Source organism: Dendrobates tinctorius, unplaced genomic scaffold (assembly GCF_039654945.1).
Source record: "Dendrobates tinctorius isolate UK_male_01 unplaced genomic scaffold, ASM3965494v1 ptg000020l, whole genome shotgun sequence".
In the NCBI taxonomy this organism is placed as follows: domain Eukaryota; kingdom Metazoa; phylum Chordata; class Amphibia; order Anura; family Dendrobatidae; genus Dendrobates; species Dendrobates tinctorius.
This window is the reverse complement of record NW_027361688.1, coordinates 28,578,976-28,605,886: the sequence shown is the minus strand read 5'-3', so window position 1 is coordinate 28,605,886 and position 26,911 is coordinate 28,578,976. Positions and strand designations below refer to the sequence as shown.

The 26,911-nt window shown below is 44.4% G+C and overlaps 1 protein-coding gene across 1 annotated transcript in view; it reads right to left on the bottom strand.

The window, feature by feature from the left end:
• The window catches only part of NMUR2 (neuromedin U receptor 2), a 52,654-nt gene that overhangs the window by 9,488 nt on the left and 16,255 nt on the right, over positions 1-26,911 (bottom strand). Inside the window, exons 2-3 of the mRNA XM_073567923.1 lie at positions 14,654-14,738; positions 12,917-13,042 (exon numbers count right to left, since the gene is read on the bottom strand). Coding sequence (XP_073424024.1) covers positions 12,917-13,042; positions 14,654-14,738 — 211 coding nt within the window. The remainder of the gene's footprint in view (positions 1-12,916; positions 13,043-14,653; positions 14,739-26,911) is intronic.

Genomic DNA, 26,911 nt, shown 5'->3' with positions numbered 1-26,911 from the left:
AGGACAACATATTGGTGGCAAAGTGGTGTTGACACTACCCAGAAACAGCAGGCGTGCTGGAACCAGGCTGGGCAGGAGCGAGTACCTGTGACAAAGACAATGCTGGGAAACAGCTGGCGGTGCTGGAACCCAGGGAAAATACTGCAAACAGAGTGGAGACAGAGGCCTAATTGGAGCAAGTTTAAAATCTGTAGTTGTGTGAGTATGGACAGAGCAGGAGAAATTGCCGGACACACAGCTGGGGATCAGATGACATTCCTGAACCCCAATAACACTGGAGCATATGTTGACTGTGCAGACGGCACTTCTGAGCAGCAACTGGCGATGTTGGAGCCCAGGGTCAAGCAGTGTGTAGGCTGAGGCCTAAGTTTAATATCTGTTGTAGACCACTACTGATTTTAAACGTGCTCCAATTAGGCCTCTGACTCCACTCTGTCTCTAGTATTTACCCTGGCCTCCAACACCGCCAGTTGCTGCTCAGAAGTGCCGTCTGCACAATCAACTCTTGTTCTTATGTAACTGGGGTTCAGTAACGTCAGCTGATCCCCTGATGTGTGTCTGGCAATGTCTCCTGCTCTGTCCACATTTCCACTACTAGCTATCCCTAACTGTCCCTCACAGTCTTGAACAGCAGCCTGTCCCTAACTGAATTCACAGCAGAGTGAACCAGAAATGGCAGCTGCGGCGGCTTTTATAGTGCATCATGACATCATTTCAGCAGCCAATCACAGCCATGCCATTAGTTAACATGCCTACATGCCTAACAGGATGTGCCCACACTTCTGAGGATTCTTCATTGGCTGAATCAAATCAAACTGGCTCATAGCATTATGGGAACTTCTGATTCCGGATATGCAAAAAGTATCGGAACTCAGTATCGGAATTTTGATACCCGATATTTGTGATATCGGAATGCTCAACACTACTGAGGACACATTAGGAGCGTGCACATGGTCTCTTTAAGAAACAGGAAGTGCAGGTGCATGCACCCTAAGCATGCACAGTGTACAATGCAGGAGCATTTGGTGTCCCTGCATGGTGGGGGTAGGGAAACCATGCAGAGACGCAGGCAACGGGTGTTACGATTATTATGGTATCACTTGTTTTGTTATTTTATAGCATCATCACCTTCCACATATCCCAAGTGGCTGGAATTTGGCCCATAAAGGAAATCTGTCATCAGCTTTTCACTAAGTAATTTGACAGCAGCATAATATAGGGACAGAGACCCTGATTCCAACGATGTATCACTTAGTTTACTGAGTACTGAAGCAGTTGTGATGGAATTGTAGGTTTTTTCTGCTGCAGATCTAGCAGAGCTCAAATGCTGAGAGGTGTATAACCCCGCCCACACCACTAATTCGTAGCTTTCTGTGTATATTGTATATTATTAGAAAGCTGCCAATCAGTGCTGGGGGAAGATTTGAACCAGGAGGCACGAGGCACCTAGTCATGTATTGCTAATCTCCTGCTGATAAAACACTGATTTTATTAAATCAGCAAAGCATAGCACAGACACATTGCTAGAATCAGACTCTCTGCTCCTTCATCATGCTTCTCTCACATTACATAGCAAAAACCTACCAACAGATTCCTTTAAGGAATCTTTTGACGCACCAGAAAAATAATATATCCTCCTACAATCCAGTTCAGCTAGTCTGAGGAACCCCCTTCCTCTTCTTGCCAGCCCCATAAGCAAAAATAGTATTGTTCCATAGACATAATAAACCATGATGTGAGTGATAAAACATAAGCGCATAAACATTTGCAGTACAGGGATCATAAAAAGTCAGCAATTAAAGGACCGGTACATTGTAAGGAGGTGAATGACAAACGCCCATTGTCATCCCTCTTACAATCTGATCTCCACCCACTAGCTTAGAGACAACTGAAAATTGCAGATAAAGTCTGCAGAAGATCGGTCATGTAAATGTCTCAGTGGTACGTCACTAATACGGAATGACATGCAATGTGACATTTGTCTAATATTGTTAATTTCTAATTAATAAAATGAGTCACTACATGTCTACAGAGGACTTAGAATTTTGTTCGAAATTCAGAAGATATCCATTTCTGACATTTTTTTTTTTTAATTCGACATCTGCCATGATATGACAGATTCAGGAAGCCTGGCACAATTTCCACGTCTGCCCAATTATGTGGAAAGGATGAGCGAGTCTTGGGGCCTCTGGATGCTGGAAGCGTCTGGATACAAAATGACTTAAATCAGTGTCTGTCTGGACTCCGAAGGTCGAGAACAAACGTTGTGATGATGATGAGGATTTATTGTTCTGCTACAGAATGTGCATCTATTCAGCAGACTGTTCCTAAAAAAACAACAACAACAAAAAAAAACAGTGCTGGAAGAATGAACGTGCACGGAGTATGCGCATCATATGTTTTATTCCTTTGAATGGGTGAGAAACGCTGTAAAATGCTGAGAGAAAAAAGCACTTCGAGGGGTCAAATCCACAGAGAAAAAAATATGATTATTACTGCCGTATGAAAGAAAGAGAGAAAGAAAGAAAGGTGAAAAGTTAGAAAGAAAGAGATACAGGTGCTTATCACAAAATTAGAATATCATCAAAATGCTAATTTATGCCAATTCTTCAATACAAAAAGTGAAACTCTTATCTATTTATATAATTGCCTCGTAATGTTTTCATTTCCTGTTATGTCCAGATGTCACCGTATCACAGAATTCCAAGCGGAGGAAGTTCACCGACCGCCATATTGGGACACCCAAGTGATGGGTGTCTCAATATGGAAACTGCTGCTGGTACCAACCTATTGCGAGTACCACCAGCGGAACACCGTCGCACCACACACACACTCTATACGCTGTACGCACCACACACTCTATACGCCGTATGCACCACACACACACTATATACGCCGTACGCACCACACACTCTATAGGCCATACACACCACACACTCTATACGCCGTATGCACCACACACACACTCTATACGCCGTACGCACCACATACTCTATACGTCGTATGCACCACACACACACTCTATACGCTGTACGCACCACACACTCTATACGCTGTACGCACCACACTCTATACGCCGTACACACCACACACTCTATACGCCGTACGCACCACACACTCTATACGCCGTACGCACCACACACTCTATACGCCGTACGCACCACACACTCTATACGCCGTACGCACCACACACTCTATACGCCGTACGCACCACACACTCTATACGCCGTACGCACCACACACACACTCTATACGCCGTACGCACCACACACTCTATATGCTGTACACACCACACACACACTCTATACGCTGTACGCACCACACACTCTGTACGCACCACACACTCTATACGCTGTACGCACCACACACACACACTATACGCTGTACGCACCACACACACACACTCTATACGCTGTACGCACCACACACACACACTCTATATGCCGTACGCACCACACACACACTCTATACGCCATACACACCACACACTCTATACGCCATATGCACCACACACACACACTCATGCAGCCTCTTGCGCGGTACCACCAGGGGATCACCATCGCACTTCGCAAATTCCACGCAGGTGCAGTGAACCATTCAGCTGATCCCAGCGGCAGATGCGCGACGTGTCTACAGGCAGAGGAAGCCAATCACATTAAAGGGGTTTTCCCATGAACAAAACTTCATTTTAAAAATTGTCTGTGTCTGACCGTGTCTGGAGCATACCACATCTCCTGGGCAGGGGAGGAAGCCGTAGACAATACTGACATTACAGCAGGGGATCACAGAGGATTCATTTTGTGAGGTAAAATATTTCACTGACTGTTTTTAAACAATATTTTACCTCTCTACAAAGACTGAGAGGTGGAAGAAAGACCTGACTGCTGCTGTCTCCTTCACCTTTACATTCACCTGCTTCAGTGCATGTAGGTCACAGACAGATATTGTCGGGGCATGCCCGCGACCTCCCGGGACAGAGGGACAGCTCCCCAAATTCAAATGATCGGGAGGTAATGCAACTAAAAATTGTAGAAACTTTAAAATTATCATCATCTACAGGACATATCATCAGAAGATTCAGAGATTCTGGAGAAATCCATGTGCACAAGGGACAAGGCCAACAGTCGATGTTGGATGTTCATGATGTATGGGTCCTCGGGCTTTATTGTTTTAAAATAGAATTAGGTTGTGCACATAACGGCATGGGCTCAGGAATACTTCCAGAAATCATTTTATTTATACAAAAAAATTATTAAAAAGCATATCATAGCAACACAATACCACTCAATGATATTGGGCACCTGCATGGTTAGTACCTAGTAGCTCCCCTTTTTGCAAGTATCACAGCTTATTATCGTTTTTTGTAGCCAGACAAGAGTCTTTCAGTTCTTGTTTGAGGGATTTTCATCTATTCTTCCTTGGAAAATTCTTCCAGTTCTGTGAGATTCCTGGGTCGTCTTGCATCCTCTGCTATTTTGAGGTCTAGACACAAATTTTCAATGATGTTCAGAGATCAGGGGACTGTGAGGGCCATTGTGAAACCTTCAGCTTGCGCCTTTTGACGTCGTCTATTGTGTATTTTGACGTGTGTTTAGGATCATTATTCCATGTGTAGAAGCCATCCTCTTTCCAACTTCAGCTTTTTTACAGAGGGTGTTTTGCTTGCATCAAGAATTTGTTAAAATTTTATTGAATCCATTCTTCCCTCTACCAGGGAAATGTTCTCTGCTGTGAGTTCATTTTCCCCTTCATCACTGAGGCCCGAGGAATTCCCTCTTCTGGTAAGGAGAGGTAGTGAGTCTGATTATCAGACACCTGAGATTAATGATGATGACTGGCTGAGTGGAGTCACAGACTGGATATAAGGCTGCATACGCCCATTCTCCCTGCGGGTGATTTCTCTGTGGTATCCTTGGAGTCCAGTCTGAATTCCTGCTCTGCTAAAGCTAAGTTTTCCTCCTGGCTTTTTGCATTTGTGCCTTGCTTTGTTTTTTTCTGGATTTCAGCCATTCCCTGCTGGGGTGAGCTGAACTCCTTAGCTCTGTCTTCTGAAAATACCAGAGTGTTGATTTAGTTTTGAAGCTTAGTTGCTTCAGGGTCTTTTTCCATTTCAGCTTGCTGGCCTATGTTTTTGATAGGGTTTTTTGCCGATTGCAGACAGCAGCTTTCCTTTCCTTTTCTGTTTAGATTAGATTGGGCCCCAACGTTTGCTCAGCCTATCTTTCTATCTGTGTCAGTGTTTTTTCATCTTGCTTCACCGTCATTATATGTTGGGGGCTGCCTTTTACTTTGGGGTCTGCTCTGGGGCAGTTTAGATTTCCCTTTCTATCTTTAGGCTATATAGTCCTCCGGCTGTGTTCGAGGGGTCTAGGGCACCGTAGGTACCCCCCACGGCTACTGTTAGTTGTGTTGATAGGTTCAGGGGTCTGCAATCGGATAGTTGCCAGCTCCTCTGGTTTTCTGGACGTAGCTTCTATTTTTGTGTCTGCCTCCTACGGTCACTCAATCATAACAGAATCACCCGCCTGACCGCAGATCCTAGGGTACTCAATAGCAGGAAAGAATTGCAAAAAAAAAAAAAAAAGTGTGTATATTTTTCCTCTATATCTCTGAGGCCGTAGGGGGAATTTTTTTTTCTCTCAATGGAGATAAAGCAATTGTCTGATCGTGTGGAGCAGCTCGCTGCGGAAGTGTGGGGAATTTCCGCCTACCTTGCTCATTCACATGCTGCTGAACCAAAGATTCCTACACCTGATGTATTTTGTGGTGATCGGTCTAAATTTTTGAATTTCAAAAATAATTGTAAATTATTTTTTGCCTTGAAGCCTAACTCGTCAGGGAGCTCCGCGCAGCAGGTTAAAATTGTCATCTCTTTGCTGCGTGGCGATCCCCAGGATTGGGCGTTTTCTTTGAAACCAGATGATCCTATTCTGACTAATGTGAATGCATTTTTTCAAGCCTTGGGCTTGTTGTATGACGAACCTAATGCCATTGATCAGGCTGAAAAGACCCTGCTGGCATTGAATCAGGGTCGAGATTCTGCAGAATTGTACTGTCAAAAATTCCGAAAGTGGGCGGTACTTACTACTTGGAATGATAATGCCTTGGCTGCTCTCTTTCGGAAGGGTTTGTCAGAAGCCGTAAAAGATACTATGGTGGGATTTCCTGTTCCCTCTGGTCTTGATGATTCTATGTCATTAGCCATTCAGGTTGATTGGCGTTTACGCGAACGCAAAACTGCACGAGAGGTGTTGCCACCTGTTGAACAAATGTCTGAACCTATGCAATGTGATGGAGTTTTCTCCAGAGAGCAGCGTAAGGAGTTCAGAAGGCGTAATAAGTTGTGCTTTTTCTGTGGAGATGCCTCGCATATTATTTCTGTCTGTCCTAAACGAGAGAAACGCTTTGCACACACGTTTTCTGTTGGTCGTGTTCAACCTAAGTTTCTTCTGGCTATTACTCTGATCTGCTCCCTGTCCACATTTTCCGCCAAGGCATTTGTGGATTCGGGAGCAGCTCTAAACCTAATGGACTTGGATTTTGCTAAACGTTGTGGATTTCCTATGACACCTCTGCGGACGCCTATCCCTTTGAGGGGGATTGATGCTACTCCTTTGGCTAAAGATAAACCTCAGTTTTGGACCCAGGTGGTGATGCGGGTCGCCCCAGACCATCAAGAAAATTGCAGATTTTTGGTGTTGCATAATCTGCATGATACCATTGTTCTGGGGTTTCCCTGGTTACAAATCCATAATCCAGTTCTGGATTGGAAATCTTTGTCTGTGGTGAGTTGGGGTTGTCGGTGTGCCCTTAGTGATGCTCCTGTTTTCTCCACCTCTCCCCAGTCACATGATGTTCCTGACTATTTGGCTGACTTTTATGATGTATTTAGTGAGAATGAGTCTGCGTCTTTGCCTCCTCATAGGAGTTATGACTGTGCTATTGAGCTGAACCCGGGGTGTAAATTCCCCAAGGGTCGGCTTTTCAACTTATCTGTACCCGAGCACGAGGCTATGCGATCCTACATTAAGGAGGCATTGGAGGAGGGTCATATTAGACCATCCTCTTCACCCATAGGTGCTGGGTTTTTTTTTGTAGCCAAAAAGGATGGATCATTAAGACCTTGTATTGATTATCGTGCCCTCAACAAGATTACTGTTAAATATCAGTATCTGTTACCCCTGATTTCGGATCTATTCTCTAGAGTTAAAGGTGCTTGCTGGTTTACCAAGCTTGACCTCAGGGGGGCGTATAATCTTATTCGCATTAAGCATGGGGATGAATGGAAGACAGCGTTTAATACTCCGGAGGGACATTTTGAGTACCTGGTGATGCCTTTTGGGCTCACTAATGCCCCTTCTGTCTTCCAGTGCTTCATGAACGACATTTTCCGAGACTTTGTGGATACATTTTTGATTATCTATCTGGATGATATTTTGATCTTCTCCAAGGATTGGGATTCTCATATGGAACATGTTCGGACTGTGTTCCGGATCTTGAGGGAGAATTCCCTGTATGTCAAGGGATCTAAATGCCTTTTGGGGTACAGAGGATTTCATTTTTGGGATTTATTTTGTCTCCGTCAACTATTGAAATGGATCCAGTCAAGGTACAGGCCATTTATGATTGGGTTCAGCCCACTTCTTTGAAGGCCCTCCTGAAGTTTTTGGGTTTTGCTAATTTTTATCGGAAATTTATAGCAAAATTTTCTAGTATTGCCAAGCCATTGACTGATTTGACTAAGAAGGGTGCTGATGTGTTAAATTGGTCTCCGGAGGCTGTTTCTTCCTTTCAGGAGTTGAAGCGAAGATTCACCTCCGCCCCGGTTTTGCGGCAACCTGATGCCTCACTTCCGTTCCAGGTAGAGGTGGATGCTTCTGAGATTGGTGCAGGAGCTGTTTTGTCCCAAAAGGATCCTGTAACATCTAAAATGAATCCCTGCGCTTTCTTTTCCCGAAAGTTCTCTCCATCTGAACGTAACTACGACGTGGGGAATTGGGAACTGTTGGCCATGAAATGGGCATTTGAGGAGTGGAGACATTGGTTGGAGGGAGCTAAGCATCAAGTCGTGGTCCTCACCGACCACAAGAATTTGATTTATCTAGAGTCGGCTAAGCGCTTGAACCCTAGACAGGCTAGGTGGGCCTTGTTTTTTACACGTTTTGATTTTGTGGTTTCTTTTCTTCCTGGAACTAAGAATGTCAAGGCAGACGCACTCTCTAGGAGTTTCTTTGCTGATTCTCCTGTGGTGACCAAACCTGCTACCATCTTAGGCGAAGGGGTAGTTCTTTCTGCCATCTCGCCCGATTTGAGACGTGCTCTGGAAGAATTCCAGAGAGACAAGCCTGAGCGTTGTCCCAGTGGAAAGTTGTATGTTCCTGACCAGTGGAAGAAGAGAGTGATGTCTGAAGTTCATTGCTCTGCTTTGGCTGGTCATCCAGGTATTTTTGGTACTAGAGATCTTGTGAGTCGGTCTTTTTGGTGGCCCTCCTTGTCTCGTGATGTCAGGAATTTTGTGCAGTCCTGTGGGACGTGCTCCCGGTCTAAATCATGCTCCCGCTCTAGTGGGTTGTTGATGCCTTTGCCTGTCCCCAAGAGGCCATGGACCCATATTTCAATGGATTTCATCTCCGATATGCCTGTCTCTCAAAGGATGACTGTTATTTGGGTGATTTGTGATAGGTTCTCTAAGATGGTTCATCTTGTACCACTCCCTAAGTTGCCGTCTTCCTCTGAGTTGGTGCCCCTGTTTTTGCAACAGGTGGTTCGCTTGCACGGGATTCCTGAGAACATTGTGTCTGACAGAGGAGTTCAGTTTGTGTCTAGATTTTGGAGAACTTTCTGTTCCAAGCTGGGAATTCAGTTGTCCTTCTCCTCTGCCTTTCACCCTCAGACCAATGGGCAGACAGAGAGAACAAACCAGACCTTGGAGTCATATTTGAGATGTTTTATTTCCGCTGATCAGGATGATTGGGTTTCATTTTTACCCTTGGCCGAATTTGCTTTAAATAACAGAGCTAGTTCTGCCACTTTGATGTCACCTTTTTTTTGTAACTTTGGGTTTCATCCTCGATTTTCTTCAGGGCAGGTGGAGCCGTCTGCCTGCCCAGGGGTTGACACTGTGGTGGAGAGAATGCACCAGATCTGGGACCAAGTGGTGGATAAGTTATCTCTCTCCCAGGAAAAGGCCCAGCGGTTTTCCAACCGACATAGGACCATTTGTCCCCAGTTTAAGGTTGGTGATTTGGTGTGGTTATCATCAAAAAATATTGCTATGAAGGTGGCTTCTCCTAAGTTTAAGCCTAGATTTATTGGACCTTACAAGATTTTGGAGATTATTAATCCGGTCTCTTTTCGTTTGGCTCTTCCTGTCACATTTAAAATCCATAATGTGTTTCATAAGTCCTTGTTGAAGAGATTTGTTGAACCTGTTGTTCCGGGAGTGGCACCTCCAGACCCTGTATTGGTTGAAGGTAACATTGAATATGAGGTAGAGAAAGTACTGGATTCTCGTCTGGCTAGACGGAGACTCCAGTATTTGGTTAAGTGGAAGGGTTATGGTCAGGAGGATAATTCCTGGGTCTCTGCCTCTGATGTTCATGCTAAAAGACTGGTGCGTGCCTTTCATCAGGCACACCCTGATCGCCCTGGTGGCGTGGTTGAGGGTTCGGTGACCCCTCCTCAAGGGGAGGTACTGTTGTGAGTTCATTTTCCCCTTCATCACTGAGGCCCGAGGAATTCCCTCTTCTGATAAGGAGAGGTAGTGAGTCTGATTATCAGACACCTGAGATTAATGATGATGACTGGCTGAGTGGAGTCACAGACTGGATATAAGGCTGCATACGCCCATTCCTCCCTGCGGGTGATTTCTCTGTGGTTTCCTTGGAGTCCAGTCTGAATTCCTGCTCTGCTAAAGCTAAGTTTTCCTCCTGGCTTTTTGCATTTGTGCCTTGCTTTGTTTTTTTCTGGATTTCAGCCATTCCCTGCTGGGGTGAGCTGAACTCCTTAGCTCTGTCTTCTGAAAATACCAGAGTGCTGATTTAGTTTTGAAGCTTAGTTGCTTCAGGGTCTTTTTCCATTTCAGCTTGCTGGCCTATGTTTTTGATAGGGTTTGCCGATTGCAGACAGTAGCTTTCCTTTCCTTTTCTGTTTAGATTAGATTGGGCCCCAACGTTTGCTCAGCCTATCTTTCTATCTGTGTCAGTGCTTTTTCATCTTGCTTCACCGTCATTATATGTTGGGGGCTGCCTTTTACTTTGGGGTCTGCTCTGGGGCAGTTTAGATTTTCCTTTCTATCTTTAGGCTATATAGTCCTCCGGCTGTGTTCGAGGGGTCTAGGGCACCGTAGGTACCCCCCACGGCTACTGTTAGTTGTGTTGATAGGTTCAGGGGTCTGCAATCGGATAGTTGCCAGCTCCTCTGGTTTTCTGGACGTAGCTTCTATTTTTGTGTATGCCTCCTACGGTCACTCAATCATAACAGTTCTCCGTGCCATTGGCTGTTTACACAACCACAAAGCACGATTGATCCAACACCATGCTAAATGGTTGGTGAGATATTATTTTCCTGAAATTCTGGTCCCCTTTTTCTCTACATATACATTTGATAATTGTGGTCAAAATGCCAAAATGTTCTATTTTAACCTCATCGGTTCACACGATGTGTTTCCAAAATGCATCAGGCTTGTTTAGATGTTCTTTTGCATATTTCTGAAGCTGAAATTTATGGTGTTCTGCAATCAAGCTGGGGTTATGAAATTTTGCTTGGTCTTCCAGACCTTATCTTGACCTCTACTGTTCCTGTTATCTGTCATTTCTTAATTGCATTTCAAACTGTTGAAAGGGCAACTTGAACACGCAACTTCTTATGGCCTTCTCCTACTATGCTTTGTGGGCCTTTACCATTTTCATGAAATGAAGAACCCATGGCTGCTGTTTTTTGGCACAAGGTTAGAGGAGACTGGGTTTTATAAACCTGGGAAATTTGCATCACCTGGCCTTTCCTAATGATGATAGTGAACACGCCTAACAGGCTAATTAAGGTCTGAGACAAATCTCCAAGGGTGCACAAACTTTTGCATTAGCCCATTTTCCTTTTTGCAATTTTCGAAATGTAAAAAATGACAAATGTGTCATCTTTAACTTTAGCCCTTTAAGAGATCATTTCATCTTCATCTTGCTCAACTGTTCCAAATAACACTAATTTTGACCAAGGGTGCACAAACTTTTACATACCACTTTAGCTAGTGTTCACTACCAAATACCGTGCTCTCCTAGAGGGCACAGATAAAGTACTCGGTGATCATTTTTGCCAGGTTAGAGATGATCTGCATCCAGATCCACTCCTTTCCTATTCTTTGTATCACTTGAGGCCAACATTTAGCAGCTGTCAAAAGATTTTTTTTTTTTTTTACGAAGAATGTCTGGCTTTTCATCAGATCTCAGACATTTAATCAAGACGCGCTCCATATCAAGACGCCAGAGGGTTTAACGCATCTGAACCATTCTGTACAGCAGCCAAAAATCTGCAAACAATATCCGCATATAGATTAAATGTAGTTACAGTGCAGTGACTTTGGAAATGGTACAATAATATGAAAAACACAGAAAAAAAAGCTGATTTTTCTACAAACAATTGGAAAATTATGAGCAGGGATGAATTTACCTATAGATTTGTACCTATAGGAAACCCTGGGGGACGTTCACTGTGGGAAGAAAAAGTGAACGCAGCTGTGTGAATTAAAGGAGGACACCCAGGGTCGAGTAAGGCCTCTTTCACACTTCAGTTTTTTACAATCAGTCACAATCCGCCAGGTTTTGAAAAAAACGGATCCTCAATTCTCTCTCTCTCTCTCCCGGCCAGCACGTTTCCTTTAAATTTCCTCATTTTCAGGAAAACGGATCCTGTGCCATCAGTTGAGAACGGATCCGCTTTTCCGCCTTTTTGGCGGATTGTAACTGATGCAAATAACTGAAGTGTGAAAGAGGCCTAAGGAGAGCAATTTATAGTCCTAAAGGACAAAAAGTAGGTCGTCCTTGATGTTCAGATTCCAACGAGCTAAACACTCTAAGAGGGTTCTAAGTTATAAGTCTGGTAATGCTTATTTGGGCTTAAAGGGTTGTCTAGGTTTAGAATAAAAGTCTGCAGTCACTCTTTGTGACTACAGACTTTTGAATCCTTACAGTGTGCACATCGCACACTGCCAAGATTCTCCAGCACTGCCGGCGTGAGCAGGGGGTCATGTGACTGCATATACGGTATGTGATTGGCATACTTCGGCTCACATTCCGACTAGACATGCTCCTCCTCTCTCACTGCACTTCTATTGAGAGAGGATGAGTACGTCTAGTTGGCATGTGACTGCAACTGACCGCCTGTTCTCACCAGCAACACTGGAGTATCCGGACAGTGTGAGTGATCCGCCTCTCGTATCAAAATGTCTCCTCCAATTTGCACGAACCGTTCGGTCTGTGGAAGATCATGGACGTGTGAATGGCGCCACTCGCTACTGTAGGTAAGAGTGCTATTCATGAAAAATAAGGATAGGACTTGACCGTGAAATATAGACGTCTGAATGAGATCTTACTCATACCATGAGCTACGTGATGCCAAATGGGCCAGCTGGGCAAAGTATAGAGAAAGTGACTTTTAAGACATTTAGGCTATATTTCTAAGCTCTCTCTACACATTTCTGTAGCTCACCTTCTCGCGTTCATATTTTGCCTTTACTCCATATGTTATCTCGTCTCTCGATTCCATAATCGTTCCAAGAATACCGGCAACCCAAGTCAAAGCCGATAATGAATGGAAGTTGATGAAAGCGAGCCGGTTCCAATTACCATTTAACATCATGTAGGCAAATGATGCAAATTTACTTATGCATAAATTCGAATTAAATGTATGCGATGAATCTTACCAGAAACAACATGGATGAGATTAAACACATTGGCGAGAGGTTCAGTCCAGTTCACGATAAAACTGAAAAAAAGTCGATCCACGTGGAAGGGAGCCCAACAGATGCCGAAGACCGTGACTAAGACAACTGTCAAAAAAGACTGATATTAGTACAGAAAGAAGAGTAGGGTTTAGATTAATATCTGAATGCACCGGAATGTTATACATGGACATTCACTGTGAGAGAGGAAGATTGGTGTAACTACTCTGCAAATCCATGTTAGAAAGGGTGTATAATTGTGATATTTTAGAAGAACATTTTAATTGTTCAGCTAAAGATCTAACGAGTCAAAGCGTATATTCATTATCTGTCCACCCAGTCTGGCTGACAACTGCGGCTTATATTGAGCAGTGTGAGATTTCAGCAGGAAGGAGGGACACTGAGGAGTCGTCAATCAGGCTAGGAAGGAAGAGATTGAGTTCAGACTTTCGAAAAGGATTATACAGTCATTCTGAAATGGATTTTCACAGTGAGAAAACCAGCCTCATTAGTTCAAAGATCTAATTATTCATAATTTGTTCTGTAAAATCTGTTGACTAGTGATGAGTGATTCTACTAAAATTCAGATTTGGAATTGAGCTTGAATTTGGCCATGAAATTCTATTGGCATAGAAGTCATTCACAATAAATCAAATATTCCTTATGCTTTGGGGTCTCTAAAAAGTACATATCCTGAAAAAAAAACCCTCAAAATTTGCCTCTGGCCTGTACCACTGTCCCTGTCGTCTCTTCAGCACTACGGGGTCAACGCACTTCTTCGACTCTTACTGCATCTTTACTAGGCTTGCAACGTAACGTAATAACTCCAGAAGATCCGAAGAGGACATTGTGAGGAAACTGTGGGGAGGACCTAACAGAGGGCTGTGGTGGTGGGACGAAAGTGTACACAACTGAGGCCTCCTGGAGTCTATCGGATAGGCTGTATATCATGAAGGTGCCACCATTTTTGACACCTTATGGAAACTAATTCCCAATGAGTCGCTCTCTTGTGATTTTAATGCTGCTTAAATATTGGGCATTGTTTTAGGCTATGTTCACACATTGCATTTTTTATGCTGTTTTACTGCTCTCTTGGCAGTAAGAAACTTGTTGCAAGAAAAAGCAGTTATTGCTTAGTTTTTGTTGTGTTTTGTATTGCGTTCTTGGTATGTTTTTTTTCCATGCAACATTTGTCTCTTGTACATGATGATAACGTTTAGTGCATAAAAAAGATCTGATTCTACTTTGTCTGGCTTTGGCACAATAAAAAAGCAAAAACTTATGCCTGCGTTTTTTCAGCGTTTTTACAGCTTTTTATTGCACCACCCATTGCTTTCAATGGGTGAAAAAAGCTGAAGAAATGCTGAAAGAAGTGACATGCTGCGTTCTGCCAAAATCAAGGTTTTAACAAAATACTGAGAATAAAAAAAACAAGCTGTGTGCATGAGATTTCTGAAATACTGGTACTGTAAAACGCAGCTGAAAATTTGCAGAAACAAAGCTGAAAAAAAGGCAATGTGTGAACATAGGCTTAGGGGGTTTCATTTCAGAGAAATTAGGGCACATAAAAACAAACTTTATCGAATGATTAATATCGTCACAAATAAATATTGTTTGCAAATAGAACATTTTCTTTTGTTGGTTTCATACCGAAGACAACATTTTCCATTCGTCTCCATTGAACCCACCGCACAATAGTAAATGTCTCTTGATACTTACACAGCATTTTTGTGACTGATTTCCGTGATGGTCTCTGGATGTTAACAGACATTTTGTCAGCTCCCAGTGAATGATCGCCCCTGAGCTGAACAAGACAAAGTGATGAAATGTAAAATCCTTGAAACGGCTGACCTACAATTTTTTTTTTACAATGTGACATAAAGGCAAGCAATCGGTCATATAACAAAAGAAAGATGCCACTCTTTTGACAAGTAAAATATGAGTCCAGGCTTCAGTATATTGAAAGCCAAGAAAAAAAAAATGAATGAACCATTCATGGAAAAGTAGTTTAGAAAGTCAGGTCATATGATATACATTTTATATAATAAAATAGTAACAATGCCTTAAGATGCAGAAAAAAGACCAATGCACCCCCAAAGATGATCTTTTGCTTTGGAGGACCTAAAATGTGTAATGCTCCATTTTTCCTGTGGTGGCACTGCAGGGAAAATAAATACTACTTGTTACCAGCTTCTGCCACAGATCACAGTTGATCGCTGAGGATCTTACAAGCAGGAATACCTGTAATAAAGTTATTGTCTAAAAATAAATATTACTAGTGAGCCTTTCCTTTAAATTCGATTAACCCCTTAATAATTTCATAAGACTGTACGCAATAAGATGAGATCCTCGAACTTCTCACTCTTTGTGCAGCAATATCTGGGAAAATGCAATGATAAATATGGAGAGTATGCAGTCCGTGAATTCTACTAATTTACTAGGAAGATCTGGATGAGACGTAATGATCTGGTAATTGACGCTAAAACTGTTGTGTCCATCTATTGAGGCCCCTCAGAGGAGAGCTTCGTCAGGTTGTAGTCTCTGTGGGGATAAGGTGCCCGGGGGGGTGTTAGTCTTTTAGAATGAGAGTTGCACTTTTGGTAGCTCTTTGCTTTGACCGATTTAATCCTGAAAGGGGTTGTCCTTCTTTGAGGACAATTTGTGTTTTTGAGTTGAATTCATCTATTTGGGACTGAAAATCAGTTTTCCAGTAGAGTTTCATTAAAGAATCCCTCCTCCCATCAAAGCTTAATATATTGCAGTCATCATATTATATACCCAACAAACAGGCTCTCCATGCATGTGCTGTGACACAGCCGCGACACTTGCATCTGGGGGGGCCGATCATCTGATCAGCCGGCGCGATCCTGGAAGCCGGGTTCCCACTGCAGCTTATTCGGTAAGCGCTTTAGCTTGCTGAATAAGAGGGAACCCGAACAAATTCGCTCAACTCTGGTAGGGGCTAGGGATGAGCGAGTATACTCGTTAGGATTCGGTACTCGGCGAGTAATGCGGTTCGCGAATCCTGGCGAGTATTTCACTACTCGCCTTGCAATGTTCCGCACAGTCCCCGCACAGTATCGGCACAGTCCCTGCATAGCCCAGCAGAGTCTCGCAGAGTCCCGCACAGCTCCGCACAGTCCTGCACAGTCCCCGCCCATTACTCGCATTTCCCATAGACTTACATTGGACTCGTTACGAGTACCCGAGTATTAGGAGGTACTAGTAAGGAGTACAGCGAGTCCGAGTATTTCACTACTCGCCTTGCAATATTCCGCACAGTCCCTGCACAGTTCCGGCACAGTCCCTGCACAGTACCGGCATAGTCCCTGCACAGCCCAGCAGAGTCCCGCACAGCCCGGCACAGTCCCCGCCCATTACTCGCATTTCCCATAGACTTACATTGGACTCGTTACGAGTACCCGAGTATTAGGAGGTACTAGTAAGGAGTACAGCGAGTCCGAGTATTTCACTACTCGCCTTGCAATATTCCGCACAGTCCCTGCACAGCCCAGCAGAGTCCCGCACAGCCCGGCAAGTCCCCGCCCATTACTCGCATTTCCCATAGACTCACATTGGACTCGCTACGAGTACCCGAGTATTAGGAGGTACTAGTAGCGAGTACAGCGAATCCGAATACTTCACTACTCGCTCATCCCTAGTAGGGGCGTTATTGCGCCCACTGCGCTGAGACACCAGAGCTCATACGTAGGGACAATGCGAGCTGACAGTTCCCTGTTCCATTGCTTTCAAATGTATCGGCAACCAGGATGCCAATACAGTCAAAAGTGCCATCCGGGGCTGAGGGAGTTCGTTGCCGGTGCTGGCACTGGAACAACCCCCGACTCATAGGTGTCATAGCAAGCCCCATTAGCCATACGCCACTGGCTGCCAGGAAGGGGAATCAAAGTTCAGTGTGTACAGGGCGCAACGGTGATATAACTACAGGCTAAAGAATGGAGCAAACTAATAGTTATTTCCTGCATTTACTGCTTTTTTATCAGAGACAAACAGGTTCACAGCCCTGGAGGCGGCCAGTGTTCTCATTACAGCCAGCAAAATGACTGCTACACAATCAACCATTCACCAAATGATCTCGGCTCATTAAGAGCCGTCTGGTCTAAAAAAGCATCTCTAGCTATCAGCGACCTGAGACCATTCTGTCTGTCTCCCTTCGCAGTGTTTCTGTGTGAGCTGATTTACTGGGGGAACAGCTAATTATTTCAGACAGCAGAACATCATTAATTTTAAAAGGAATCTATAAGCACAAAACGACTGTTCAAACAAAGCACACGTGCTCGGCGCCCCCTCGGCGTGGTCAAAGAGTTGAGTGCACCTTTCATCTACTTATTTTCCATCTATTTCTGTCCTTTTCTGGTTCCGGTAAAGTCAGAGCTGTCAATCAAAGAAGAGAAATTTGGATACAAGATGAATTGCCCAAATTAAGGATATTGCCTTTATCATCAAAATATTGGGTACTATGGGAAAGTATGTCCATCCTTACCGAAATGTTGATGAGGAGTGCAATTTCTCACGACGCAAAGGTAATACATTATGACAAGATGCTATCAAAATTCTTGACTGGCTGCAATTCACATTATAACCACCAGGTGGTCACATATGAACACGTAAAGTATAAACATCTCCTGTTAGAGTATCACAAAATCGTGATTTTTATTTTATTTCAAAGCTAGTCATTTTGAATAATTCTTCTCGGGATATTCTCAAGCCAAGAGGAAAGGATAAGGAAAAAGACATGTGTACATTTAAATATGAAGACTTTATTTATGGTTAATTAACTCAAAAATGCATAAAAAATAATGACAGTTTTTGAGATCCAAGAACAAGGGTGCACAGCATCCTTTGACCAGTGGTTGTGTGAAGAAATGATCTTCCTTGGATGCCTCCTTTAACACTAGATTGTATCATTAGAGGTGTATTCGTGGGAGAGATGAGGCACCATAACAAAAGCGACAAAAGGGATGTGTTTCTCCTTCACACCCCTCCATCACCCATGGGCCAGAACCCTTCTTCCATTTTGGTTACAGCAATGCAGTTTCTCTGGAGAAGGGAAGTTCCGCTTCCAATAGTAAAGGCCGAGATCGGACTGAACTGGAATATTGGTATATATCCCCGTAGAAGATTCATTGTCCACCTCTACTGCCTGTACGCTCTTTCTCAATAGTACAAGAGAGCAATGAATCTGATGAAATTTAGATTCTCGTGCATCCAAATTTTTTGTAAAATTGGAAGCAAATTTAATTCAAAATTTTTCAGTTTTTTTCTAAATGGCACCATGATGTACTAATAGTCTTTGATGCCTTAAAGGGAATACGTCAGTAGGTTTTTGCTGTGTAATCCGAGAGCAACGCAATGTAGGGGCAGAGACCCTGATTCCAATGATGTATCACTTAGTTTACTGGGTGCAGCAGTTATGACAGAGTCACAGTTTTCTCTGCTGCACTTCTCGCGGAATGCTGAGCTGTGTATAACCCCGCCCATTCCTCTGATTGGCCGCTTTCTGTGTACAATGTATGGTGACACAGAGCTGCTAATCAGTAGTGGGGGAGGAGTTGGACTAGGAGGCATGAGCACCTAGTCCTTTAGTGATAATCTCCTGTTACTGAAAAGCAACACAGCCTACGAAGTGACCCATCCCTGGAATCAGGGTCTTTTCCCCTACATCGTGCTGATCTCAGATTATATAGCAAACACCAACTAACAGATTCACTTTAAAAAAAACACTTTGTAAACTAATTGAATAAAAGTTTTGATTGGATGAGTCCTAATGTGTTCTGGCAGCAGCGGGGCAATATCTGTGCACTTTGTGATCCTTCCAGACCTTCCTGCTACCAAAATTGAACTGAATATGAAATGATGATCCCACAGATGTGTCCTTCCTTACATCTCCTCTTGGCTTGGTATACCCTGGTTTGAGTTGATCTTTAAGAATAAAAGTATATATAGAAATATATCATAATTTTGTGATCCTCTTCTTCCAAACACTTCACAAAGGAACTTATCATTTGCATTGTCTAGGACAAATGAGGCAAAAAAACCCCTAAGACTATGTGCACACGCTGCGGATTCTGCTGCGGATCGGCATTGGATTTGGCCTCTGCGGATCCGCAGACAGTGTACAGTACCATGTAAGTCTATGGGATTTACAATCCACTGCACATGCTGCAGTTTTTTCACTGCGGAAAAGCTGCGGCTTTAAATCCGCAGAAAGAATTGACATGTCAATTCTTTCTGCGGATTCCGCTGCGGTTTGACACCTATTCCATTGTCCAAGTGTCAAACCGCAGGGGAAAACTGCTTGATAATCTGCAGGTAAAACCGCAGGGGAAAAACGCTAGCCAATCCGCAGGTCAATTTACCTGCGGCTTTACCTGCGGATCCACACTGAAAAATCCGCTGGTGAATCCGCAGTGTGTGCACATAGCCTAAAACTAACTGTAAAGAAAATTGTCCTTGAGGAATCAGTTCACCATGTTAATTATTTGACCCAGATTTCTAGCCCCTCGCCCCCCGTGTATAACATCCATCCACTTTTCACCCAGAGTATAACATCTGGCCCCTCACTTCCAGTGTAAAACATCCGGCTTATCGCCTCCGGTGTATAACATCCAACCACTCTTCACCCAAGGGTATAACATCTGGCCCTTCACCTCCAGTGTGTAACATTTAGCCCCGTGCCCCCTATGTATAACATCCATCCACTTTTCACCCAAGGGTATAACATCCAAACCCCTGCCCTCAGTGTACAGCATCTGGCCCCTCACCCCCAGCGTATAACATACAGCCCTTCACCCCGGTGTATAGCATCTGGCCCCTCACCTCAAGTGTACAATATCCGGCTTCTCGCCCTCGGTGTATAACATCCAGACATTTGTCCACCGGTGTGTATAACATCCATCCACTTTTCACCCAGGGGTATAACATCTGGACCCTCACCTCCAGTGTGTAACATTTAGCCCCTCGCCCCCTATGTATAACATCAATCCACTTTTCACCCAAGAGTATAACATCCGGACCCCCGCCCTCAGCATACATCTAGCCCCTCACCCCCAGCGTATAACATCCGGCTTCTCACCTCCAATGTATAACATCCGGACTCTCGTCCTCAGTATACAGCATCTGGCCCCTCACCCCCAGCGTATAACATACAGCCCTTCACTCCGGTGTATAGCATCTGGCCACTCGCCCCTAATATATAACCTCCAGGCCCTCACCATGCCATCTCCCTCTACTAACATGTTACAGAATGGTTGGTGGTGAAGAGCTCAGTGATGCCAGCACCATCCTATAATATTATACCACTTGTCAGGATTTGGGGGCAAATTCTCTTCAAAATTCCTCTAAAAAACACATAGAAAACTTTTCCTCTTAATTTTCATGGAAAATCTTCTTCCACTGTTCCTATGAGTTTTTTTCAGTTTTTTTTTTTTATCCTGAAAAGACAAAGTCGATGAAAAAAATGCATGTCACTTTTATGAAGTGGGCATTGAAGAAAACCTCTCCAAACTAGGCACTGTACAAAAGCTGCAAAGAGCACATCCGGAATAAAAAGCTCTTCACGAACAGCTTTAGGCCATGTGCACACGGCGGCTGTCAGATGCCGGCGCACTGCCTAATTTTCCTAGTTGAGTCCGCTTCGGGGTAACGTCGGCAGTTCAGTTTCGTGCCCATTCTTGCAGTAGCCTCGCCTATGGCGACTTTACTAGGAAGGCGCCTGAAGAATGAACATGTCTTTTCTGTCAAACTATGGGGTTGACAAAACCTGAAGATGACAAAAAACATGGCATAAAACGGAATATGTGCACGGAAATGGCGTTTTGACATTGCCAAACGAAGCCGCCTGAAGAATGAACTTGTTTCTCCACCTGAAAAAGACATCATGTGCCCATATCCTTAGGAACATGCTCTTTTAGGCCTGGTTTGAAAACTGGCCGTGGTCCTCAAGAAGATGTCCCCATAGAAGAGGTGATGACCGCAACCACTTGGCTTACAAACATTAGATTTGTATACAGGGAAGAGGAAGTCATATCTCAGGAATTAAAGAAACACGAGAACAAAAGAAAAACAAAATGCCGGACAACGGTGGCATTTACACCATATTAAAAAATGACGCCCTTCGGTCTCCGGCAGTTTGTGACCGGTCGGATCACTGCCGTATTTCATGGAGCGCGTCGGAGGTCACTGCTCAATACAAGTCCATGCGAGCCTCGTTCTACCTCTCATACTTGCATTGAGATCTTGTGACGTATCCTGTGACTTCCGCCCAGTAAGAAGCTGCGGTAACAAAATGGCGCCGAAAAAAGGTGAAGACGGCGGCAGGTAAATATAAGACAGTGACCTTAAATTAGACCTTCAGTGCTGCAAGAAACCTGAACTTATTTCCTTCAATTCATCAATATTTCCTACTTGTTACATTTTATGATAATACAGCTATTACATCCGATCACTATCGAATTGAATTAGCACAGCGGTAAATGATTGGAGATTGTGCAATACTCGGAAGCAGGAAACTACAACTAATGTGATTTCTCTGTTGTTATCTTCAGCCGCAGAAAGTAAAATATCAGCTGAGCGAATCCTGTTACATTACGCCTAGGTTTTCCATCTTCCTGAGTTTAACTCGAGCATTAAATTGTAGAAAAGGAGGGGGAGGTACATCACACAGCTCTGCACTGGCACAAGATTTGAATATATTTAAATATATATATACACACATCAGCATGTAAAAGTTTGGGCACCCCTGGTCAAAATCAACGTTATTGTGGAAAGTTAAAGGGAAGGTGCCATCAAAAAAAAAATTTTTTCAGCAATTAAAAAAATGTAAAGAATTAATGTTGACATTTTCTTAAAAAATATTATCATTTGTTTATAATTTAGTAAAATATGAAAAATAATTTTAAAAGATTTGGTATTTCCACTATTATACACTAGGGGGAGCCGCTACTGAAATTTTACAAAAACCTAGTGTACAACTAGCTCACATTACCGCACTGAAGTAATTATGGGCGGAATCTGCTGACATGGGTGTGATGTCACTCCTCTCCTCCCCTTCTGGGTGTTTGCTAAGGGATAAGAAAGGATGACATCTAGGAACACAGGGAGCAGCCATTTTGTTGGTGACTGTAAAGTTACTGACAAGTAGACAGTCACCGAGGATGGCAGGCAGCGAGGATTCTGTTAGTTGGTGCTGCTCGCTGTATAACACAGACATGAAGGGGAAGGAGGAGTGCATAGGAGGGAGAGCAACCCATGGGGAGACACCCAGGGGGGACATAAGTGCATAGGAGGTAGAGAAACCAGGCACAGGGGGATGGAGAGCACACATGGGGAGAGAGACCAGGAACAAGGGTATGGAGAGCAGACATGGGGAGAGACCAAGCACAGGGGGGTGGAGAGTACACATGGGGAGAGAGACCAGGCACAGAGGGATAAGAGAACACATGGGGAGAGAGACCAGGCACAAAGGGGTAAGAGCACACATGGGGAGAGAAACCAGGTACAGGGGGATGATCACACAGGGTATAGAGAGCACACATGAGGAGAGACCAGGTACAGGGGGGACAAGAGAGCACACATGGGGAGAGAGGCCAGGCACAGGGGGAATGGAGAGCACACATGGGGAGAGAGACCAGGCACAGGGGGAATGGAGAGCACACATGGGGAGAGAGACCAGGCACAGGGGGAATGGAGAGCACACCTGGGGAGAGAGACCAGGCAGAGCGGGATGGCAGTGACATTACTACTTGTGGAGTAGATATTATGCCATTACACTTTGCTATCCACCCCTTCCCTCACCGGGCTCTCTGCGATCAGCACCATTAGGGTATGTGCACACGGCTCAGCAATCAGCATCACACAGGAGAGGATTAGATACACGGCCCAGCAGACAGTATCACACAGGATAGGATTAGATACATGGCTCAGCAGACAGTATCACATAGGATAGGATTAGATACACATCTCAGCAGTCAGTATCACACAGGATAGGATTAGATACATGGCTCAGCAGACAGTCACAGGATAGGATTAGATACACGGCTCAGCAGTCAGTAACACACAGGATAGGATTAGATACACGGCTCAGCAGACAGTATCACAGGATTGGATTAGATACACAGCTCAGCAGTCAGTATCACACAATAGGATTAGATACACGGCTCAGCAGTCAGTATCACAGGATAGGATTAGATACACGGCGCAGCAGTCAGTATCGCACAGGATAGGATTAGATACACAGCTCAGCAGTCAATATCACACAGGATTGAATTAGATACACAGCTCAGCAGTCAGTATCACACAGAATAGGATTAGATATACGGCTCAGCGGTCAGTATCACACAGGATAGGATTAGATACACAGCTCAGCAGACAGTAGCACATAGGATTGGATTAGATACATGGCTCAGCAGACAGTATCACACAGGATAGGATTAGATACACAGCTCAGCAGACAGTAGCACATAGGATTGGATTAGATACACAGCTCAGCAGGCAGTATCACAGGATAGGATTAGATACATAGCTCAGCAGACTATCACACAGGATAGGATTAGATACACAGCTCAGCAGTCAGTATCACACAGGAGGATTAGATACACGGCTCAGCAGCAGTCAGTATCTGTGGTGCTGGTCAGGCAGTGTGGAGGTTGGACCTGAAATGTCTGCATGGACCTGGCTAACCTTTATCTGCGCTTGTCCTCTGGTGCCATAGGAACGATTTTGAAATGCTTGAGGTACAGTGTGCATGTAATGAGGTCTTGCTTTTATACATTTAGGAGGCCGCAATGGCACAGCGAACATAAAAAACGTAGAGTAGGACTCCCCATACGAGACTGCCTTGACGTGGCGGGGTAGCTCAAACAATTGATCAATTTTTTGCTAAATGTCTCATTTTTGAATACAGATAGAAACCAATGTGTGTTTTCACACTTTATGTATTACGTTCTGACCACAAGCAGCGCTGGCTTCTCCCCCTCTTTTTTCACGGCTCAGCAGTCAGTATCACACAGGATAGGATCAGATACACGGCTCAGCAGTATCACACAGGATAGGATCAGATACACGGCTCAACAGTCAGTATCACACAGGATAGGATTAGATACACGGCTCAGCAGTCAGTATCACACAGGATAGGATTAGATACACGGCTCAGCAGTCAGTATCACACAGGATAGGATCAGATACACGGCTCAACAGTCAGTATCACACAGGATAGGATTAGATACACGGCTCAGCAGTCAGTATCACACAGGATAGGATTAGATACACGGCTCAGCAGTCAGTATCACACAGGATAGGATTAGATACATGGCTCAGCAGTATCATACAGGAGAGGATTAGATACACGGCTCAGCAGTATCACACAGGAGAGGATTAGATACACGGCTCAGCAGTATCAAACAGGATAGGATCAGATACACGGCTCAGCAGTCAGTATCACACAGGAGAGGATTAGATACACGACTCAGCAGTCAGTATCACACAGGATAGGATTAGATACACAGCTCAGCAGTCAGTATCACACAGGAGGATTAGATACACGGCTCAGCAGTCAGTATCACACAGGAGAGGATTAGATACACGGCTCAGCAGTCAGTATCACACAGGAGAGGATTAGATACACGGCTCAGCAGACAGTAGCACACAGGATAGGATTAGATACACGGCTCAGCAGTCAGTATCACAGGATAGGATTAGATACACAGCTCAGCAGGCAGTATCACAGGATAGGATTAGATACACAGCTCCGCAGTCAGTATCACACAGGGGAGGATTAGATACACAGCTCAGCAGTCAGTATCACACAGGGGAGGATTAGATACACAGCTCAGCAGTCAGTATCACACAGGAGAGGATTAGATACACGGCTCAGCAGTCAGTATCACACAGGATAGGATCAGATACACGGCTCAGCAGTATCACACAGGATAGGATCAGATACACGGCTCAGCAGTCAGTATCACACAGGATAGGATTAGATACACGGCTCAGCAGTCAGTATCACACAGGATAGGATTAGATACACGGCTCAGCAGTCAGTATCACACAGGATAGGATTAGATACACGGCTCAGCAGTATCACACAGGAGAGGATTAGATACACGGCTCAGCAGTATCACACAGGAGAGGATTAGATACACGGCTCAGCAGTATCAAACAGGATAGGATCAGATACACGGCTCAGCAGTCAGTATCACACAGGAGAGGATTAGATACACGACTCTGCAGTCAGTATCACACAGGAGAGGATTAGATACACAGCTCAGCAGTCAGTATCACACAGGATAGGATTAGATACACGGCTCAGTAGTCAGTATCACACAGGATAGGATTAGATACACAGCTCAGCAGTCAGTATCACACAGGATAGGATTAGATACACAGCTCAGCAGTCAGTATCACACAGGAGAGGATTAGATACACGGCTCAGCAGTCAGTATCACACAGGATAGGATTAGATACACGGCTCAGCAGTCAGTATCACACAGGATAGGATTAGATACACGGCTCAGCAGTCAGTATCACACAGGATAGGATTAGATACACGGCTCAGCAGTCAGTATCACACAGGATAGGATTAGATACACGGCTCAGCAGTCAGTATCACACAGGATAGGATTAGATACACGGCTCAGCAGTCAGTATCACACAGGATAGGATTAGATACACAGCTCAGCAGTCAGTATCACACAGGATAGGATTAGATACACAGCTCAGCAGTCAGTATCACACAGGAGAGGATTAGATACACGGCTCAGCAGTCAGTATCACACAGTATAGGATTAGATACACGGCTCAGCAGTCAGTATCACACAGGATAGGATTAGATACACGGCTCAGCAGTCAGTATCACACAGGATAGGATTAGATACACGGCTCAGCAGTCAGTATCACACAGGATAGGATTAGATACACGGCTCAGCAGTCAGTATCACACAGGATAGGATTAGATACATGGCTCAGCAGTCAGTATCACACAGGATAGGATTAGATACACGGCTCAGCAGTCAGAACAATGATGATTTTAATTGCAGGGTTAAATTGGCATATTTCCACAACTAGAACACCACAAAAAGATGGTTCATGAAAATATCACAACCACAAGTAGAATCGACCGAGTAATAATAATTTATTAATGTATAGTACTTATAAAATCACATCCGAACTACAAAGTGCCAAATCCCCAATAGGCAGGCACAAGTCCCCAATAGGCAGCACAGGTCCCCAATAGACAGCATTGTTCCCTAATAGGCAGCACAGGTCCCCAATAGGCAGCATTGTTCCCTAATAGGCAGGCACAGGTCCCCAATAGGCAGCATTGTTCCCTAATAGGCAGCACAGGTCCCCAATAGGCAGCATTGTTCCCTAATAGGCAGCACAGGTCCCCAATAGGCAGCATTGTTCCTTAATAGGCAGGCACAGGTCCCCAATAGGCAGCATTGTTCCCTAATAGGCAGCACAGGTCCCCAATAGGCAGCATTGTTCCCTAATAGGCAGCACAGGTCCCCAATAGGCAGCATTGTTCCCTAATAGGCAGCACAGGTCCCCAATAGGCAGCATTGTTCCTTAATAGGCAGGCACAGGTCCCCAATAGGCAGCATTGTTCCCTAATAGGCAGCACAGGTCCCCAATAGGCAGCATTGTTCCCTAATAGGCAGCACAGGTCCCCAATAGGCAGCATTGTTCCCTAATAGGCAGGCACAGGTCCCCAATAGGCAGCATTGTTCTCTAATAGGCAGGCACAGGTCCCCAATAGGCAGCATTGTTCCCTAATAGGCAGCACATGTCCCCAATAGGCAGCATTGTTCCCTAATAGGCAGCACAGGTCCCCAATAGGCAGCATTGTTCTCTAATAGGCAGGCACAGGTCCCCAATATGCAGCATTGTTCCCTAATAGGCAGCACATGTCCCCAATAGGCAGCATTGTTCCCTAATAGGCAGCACAGGTCCCCAAAA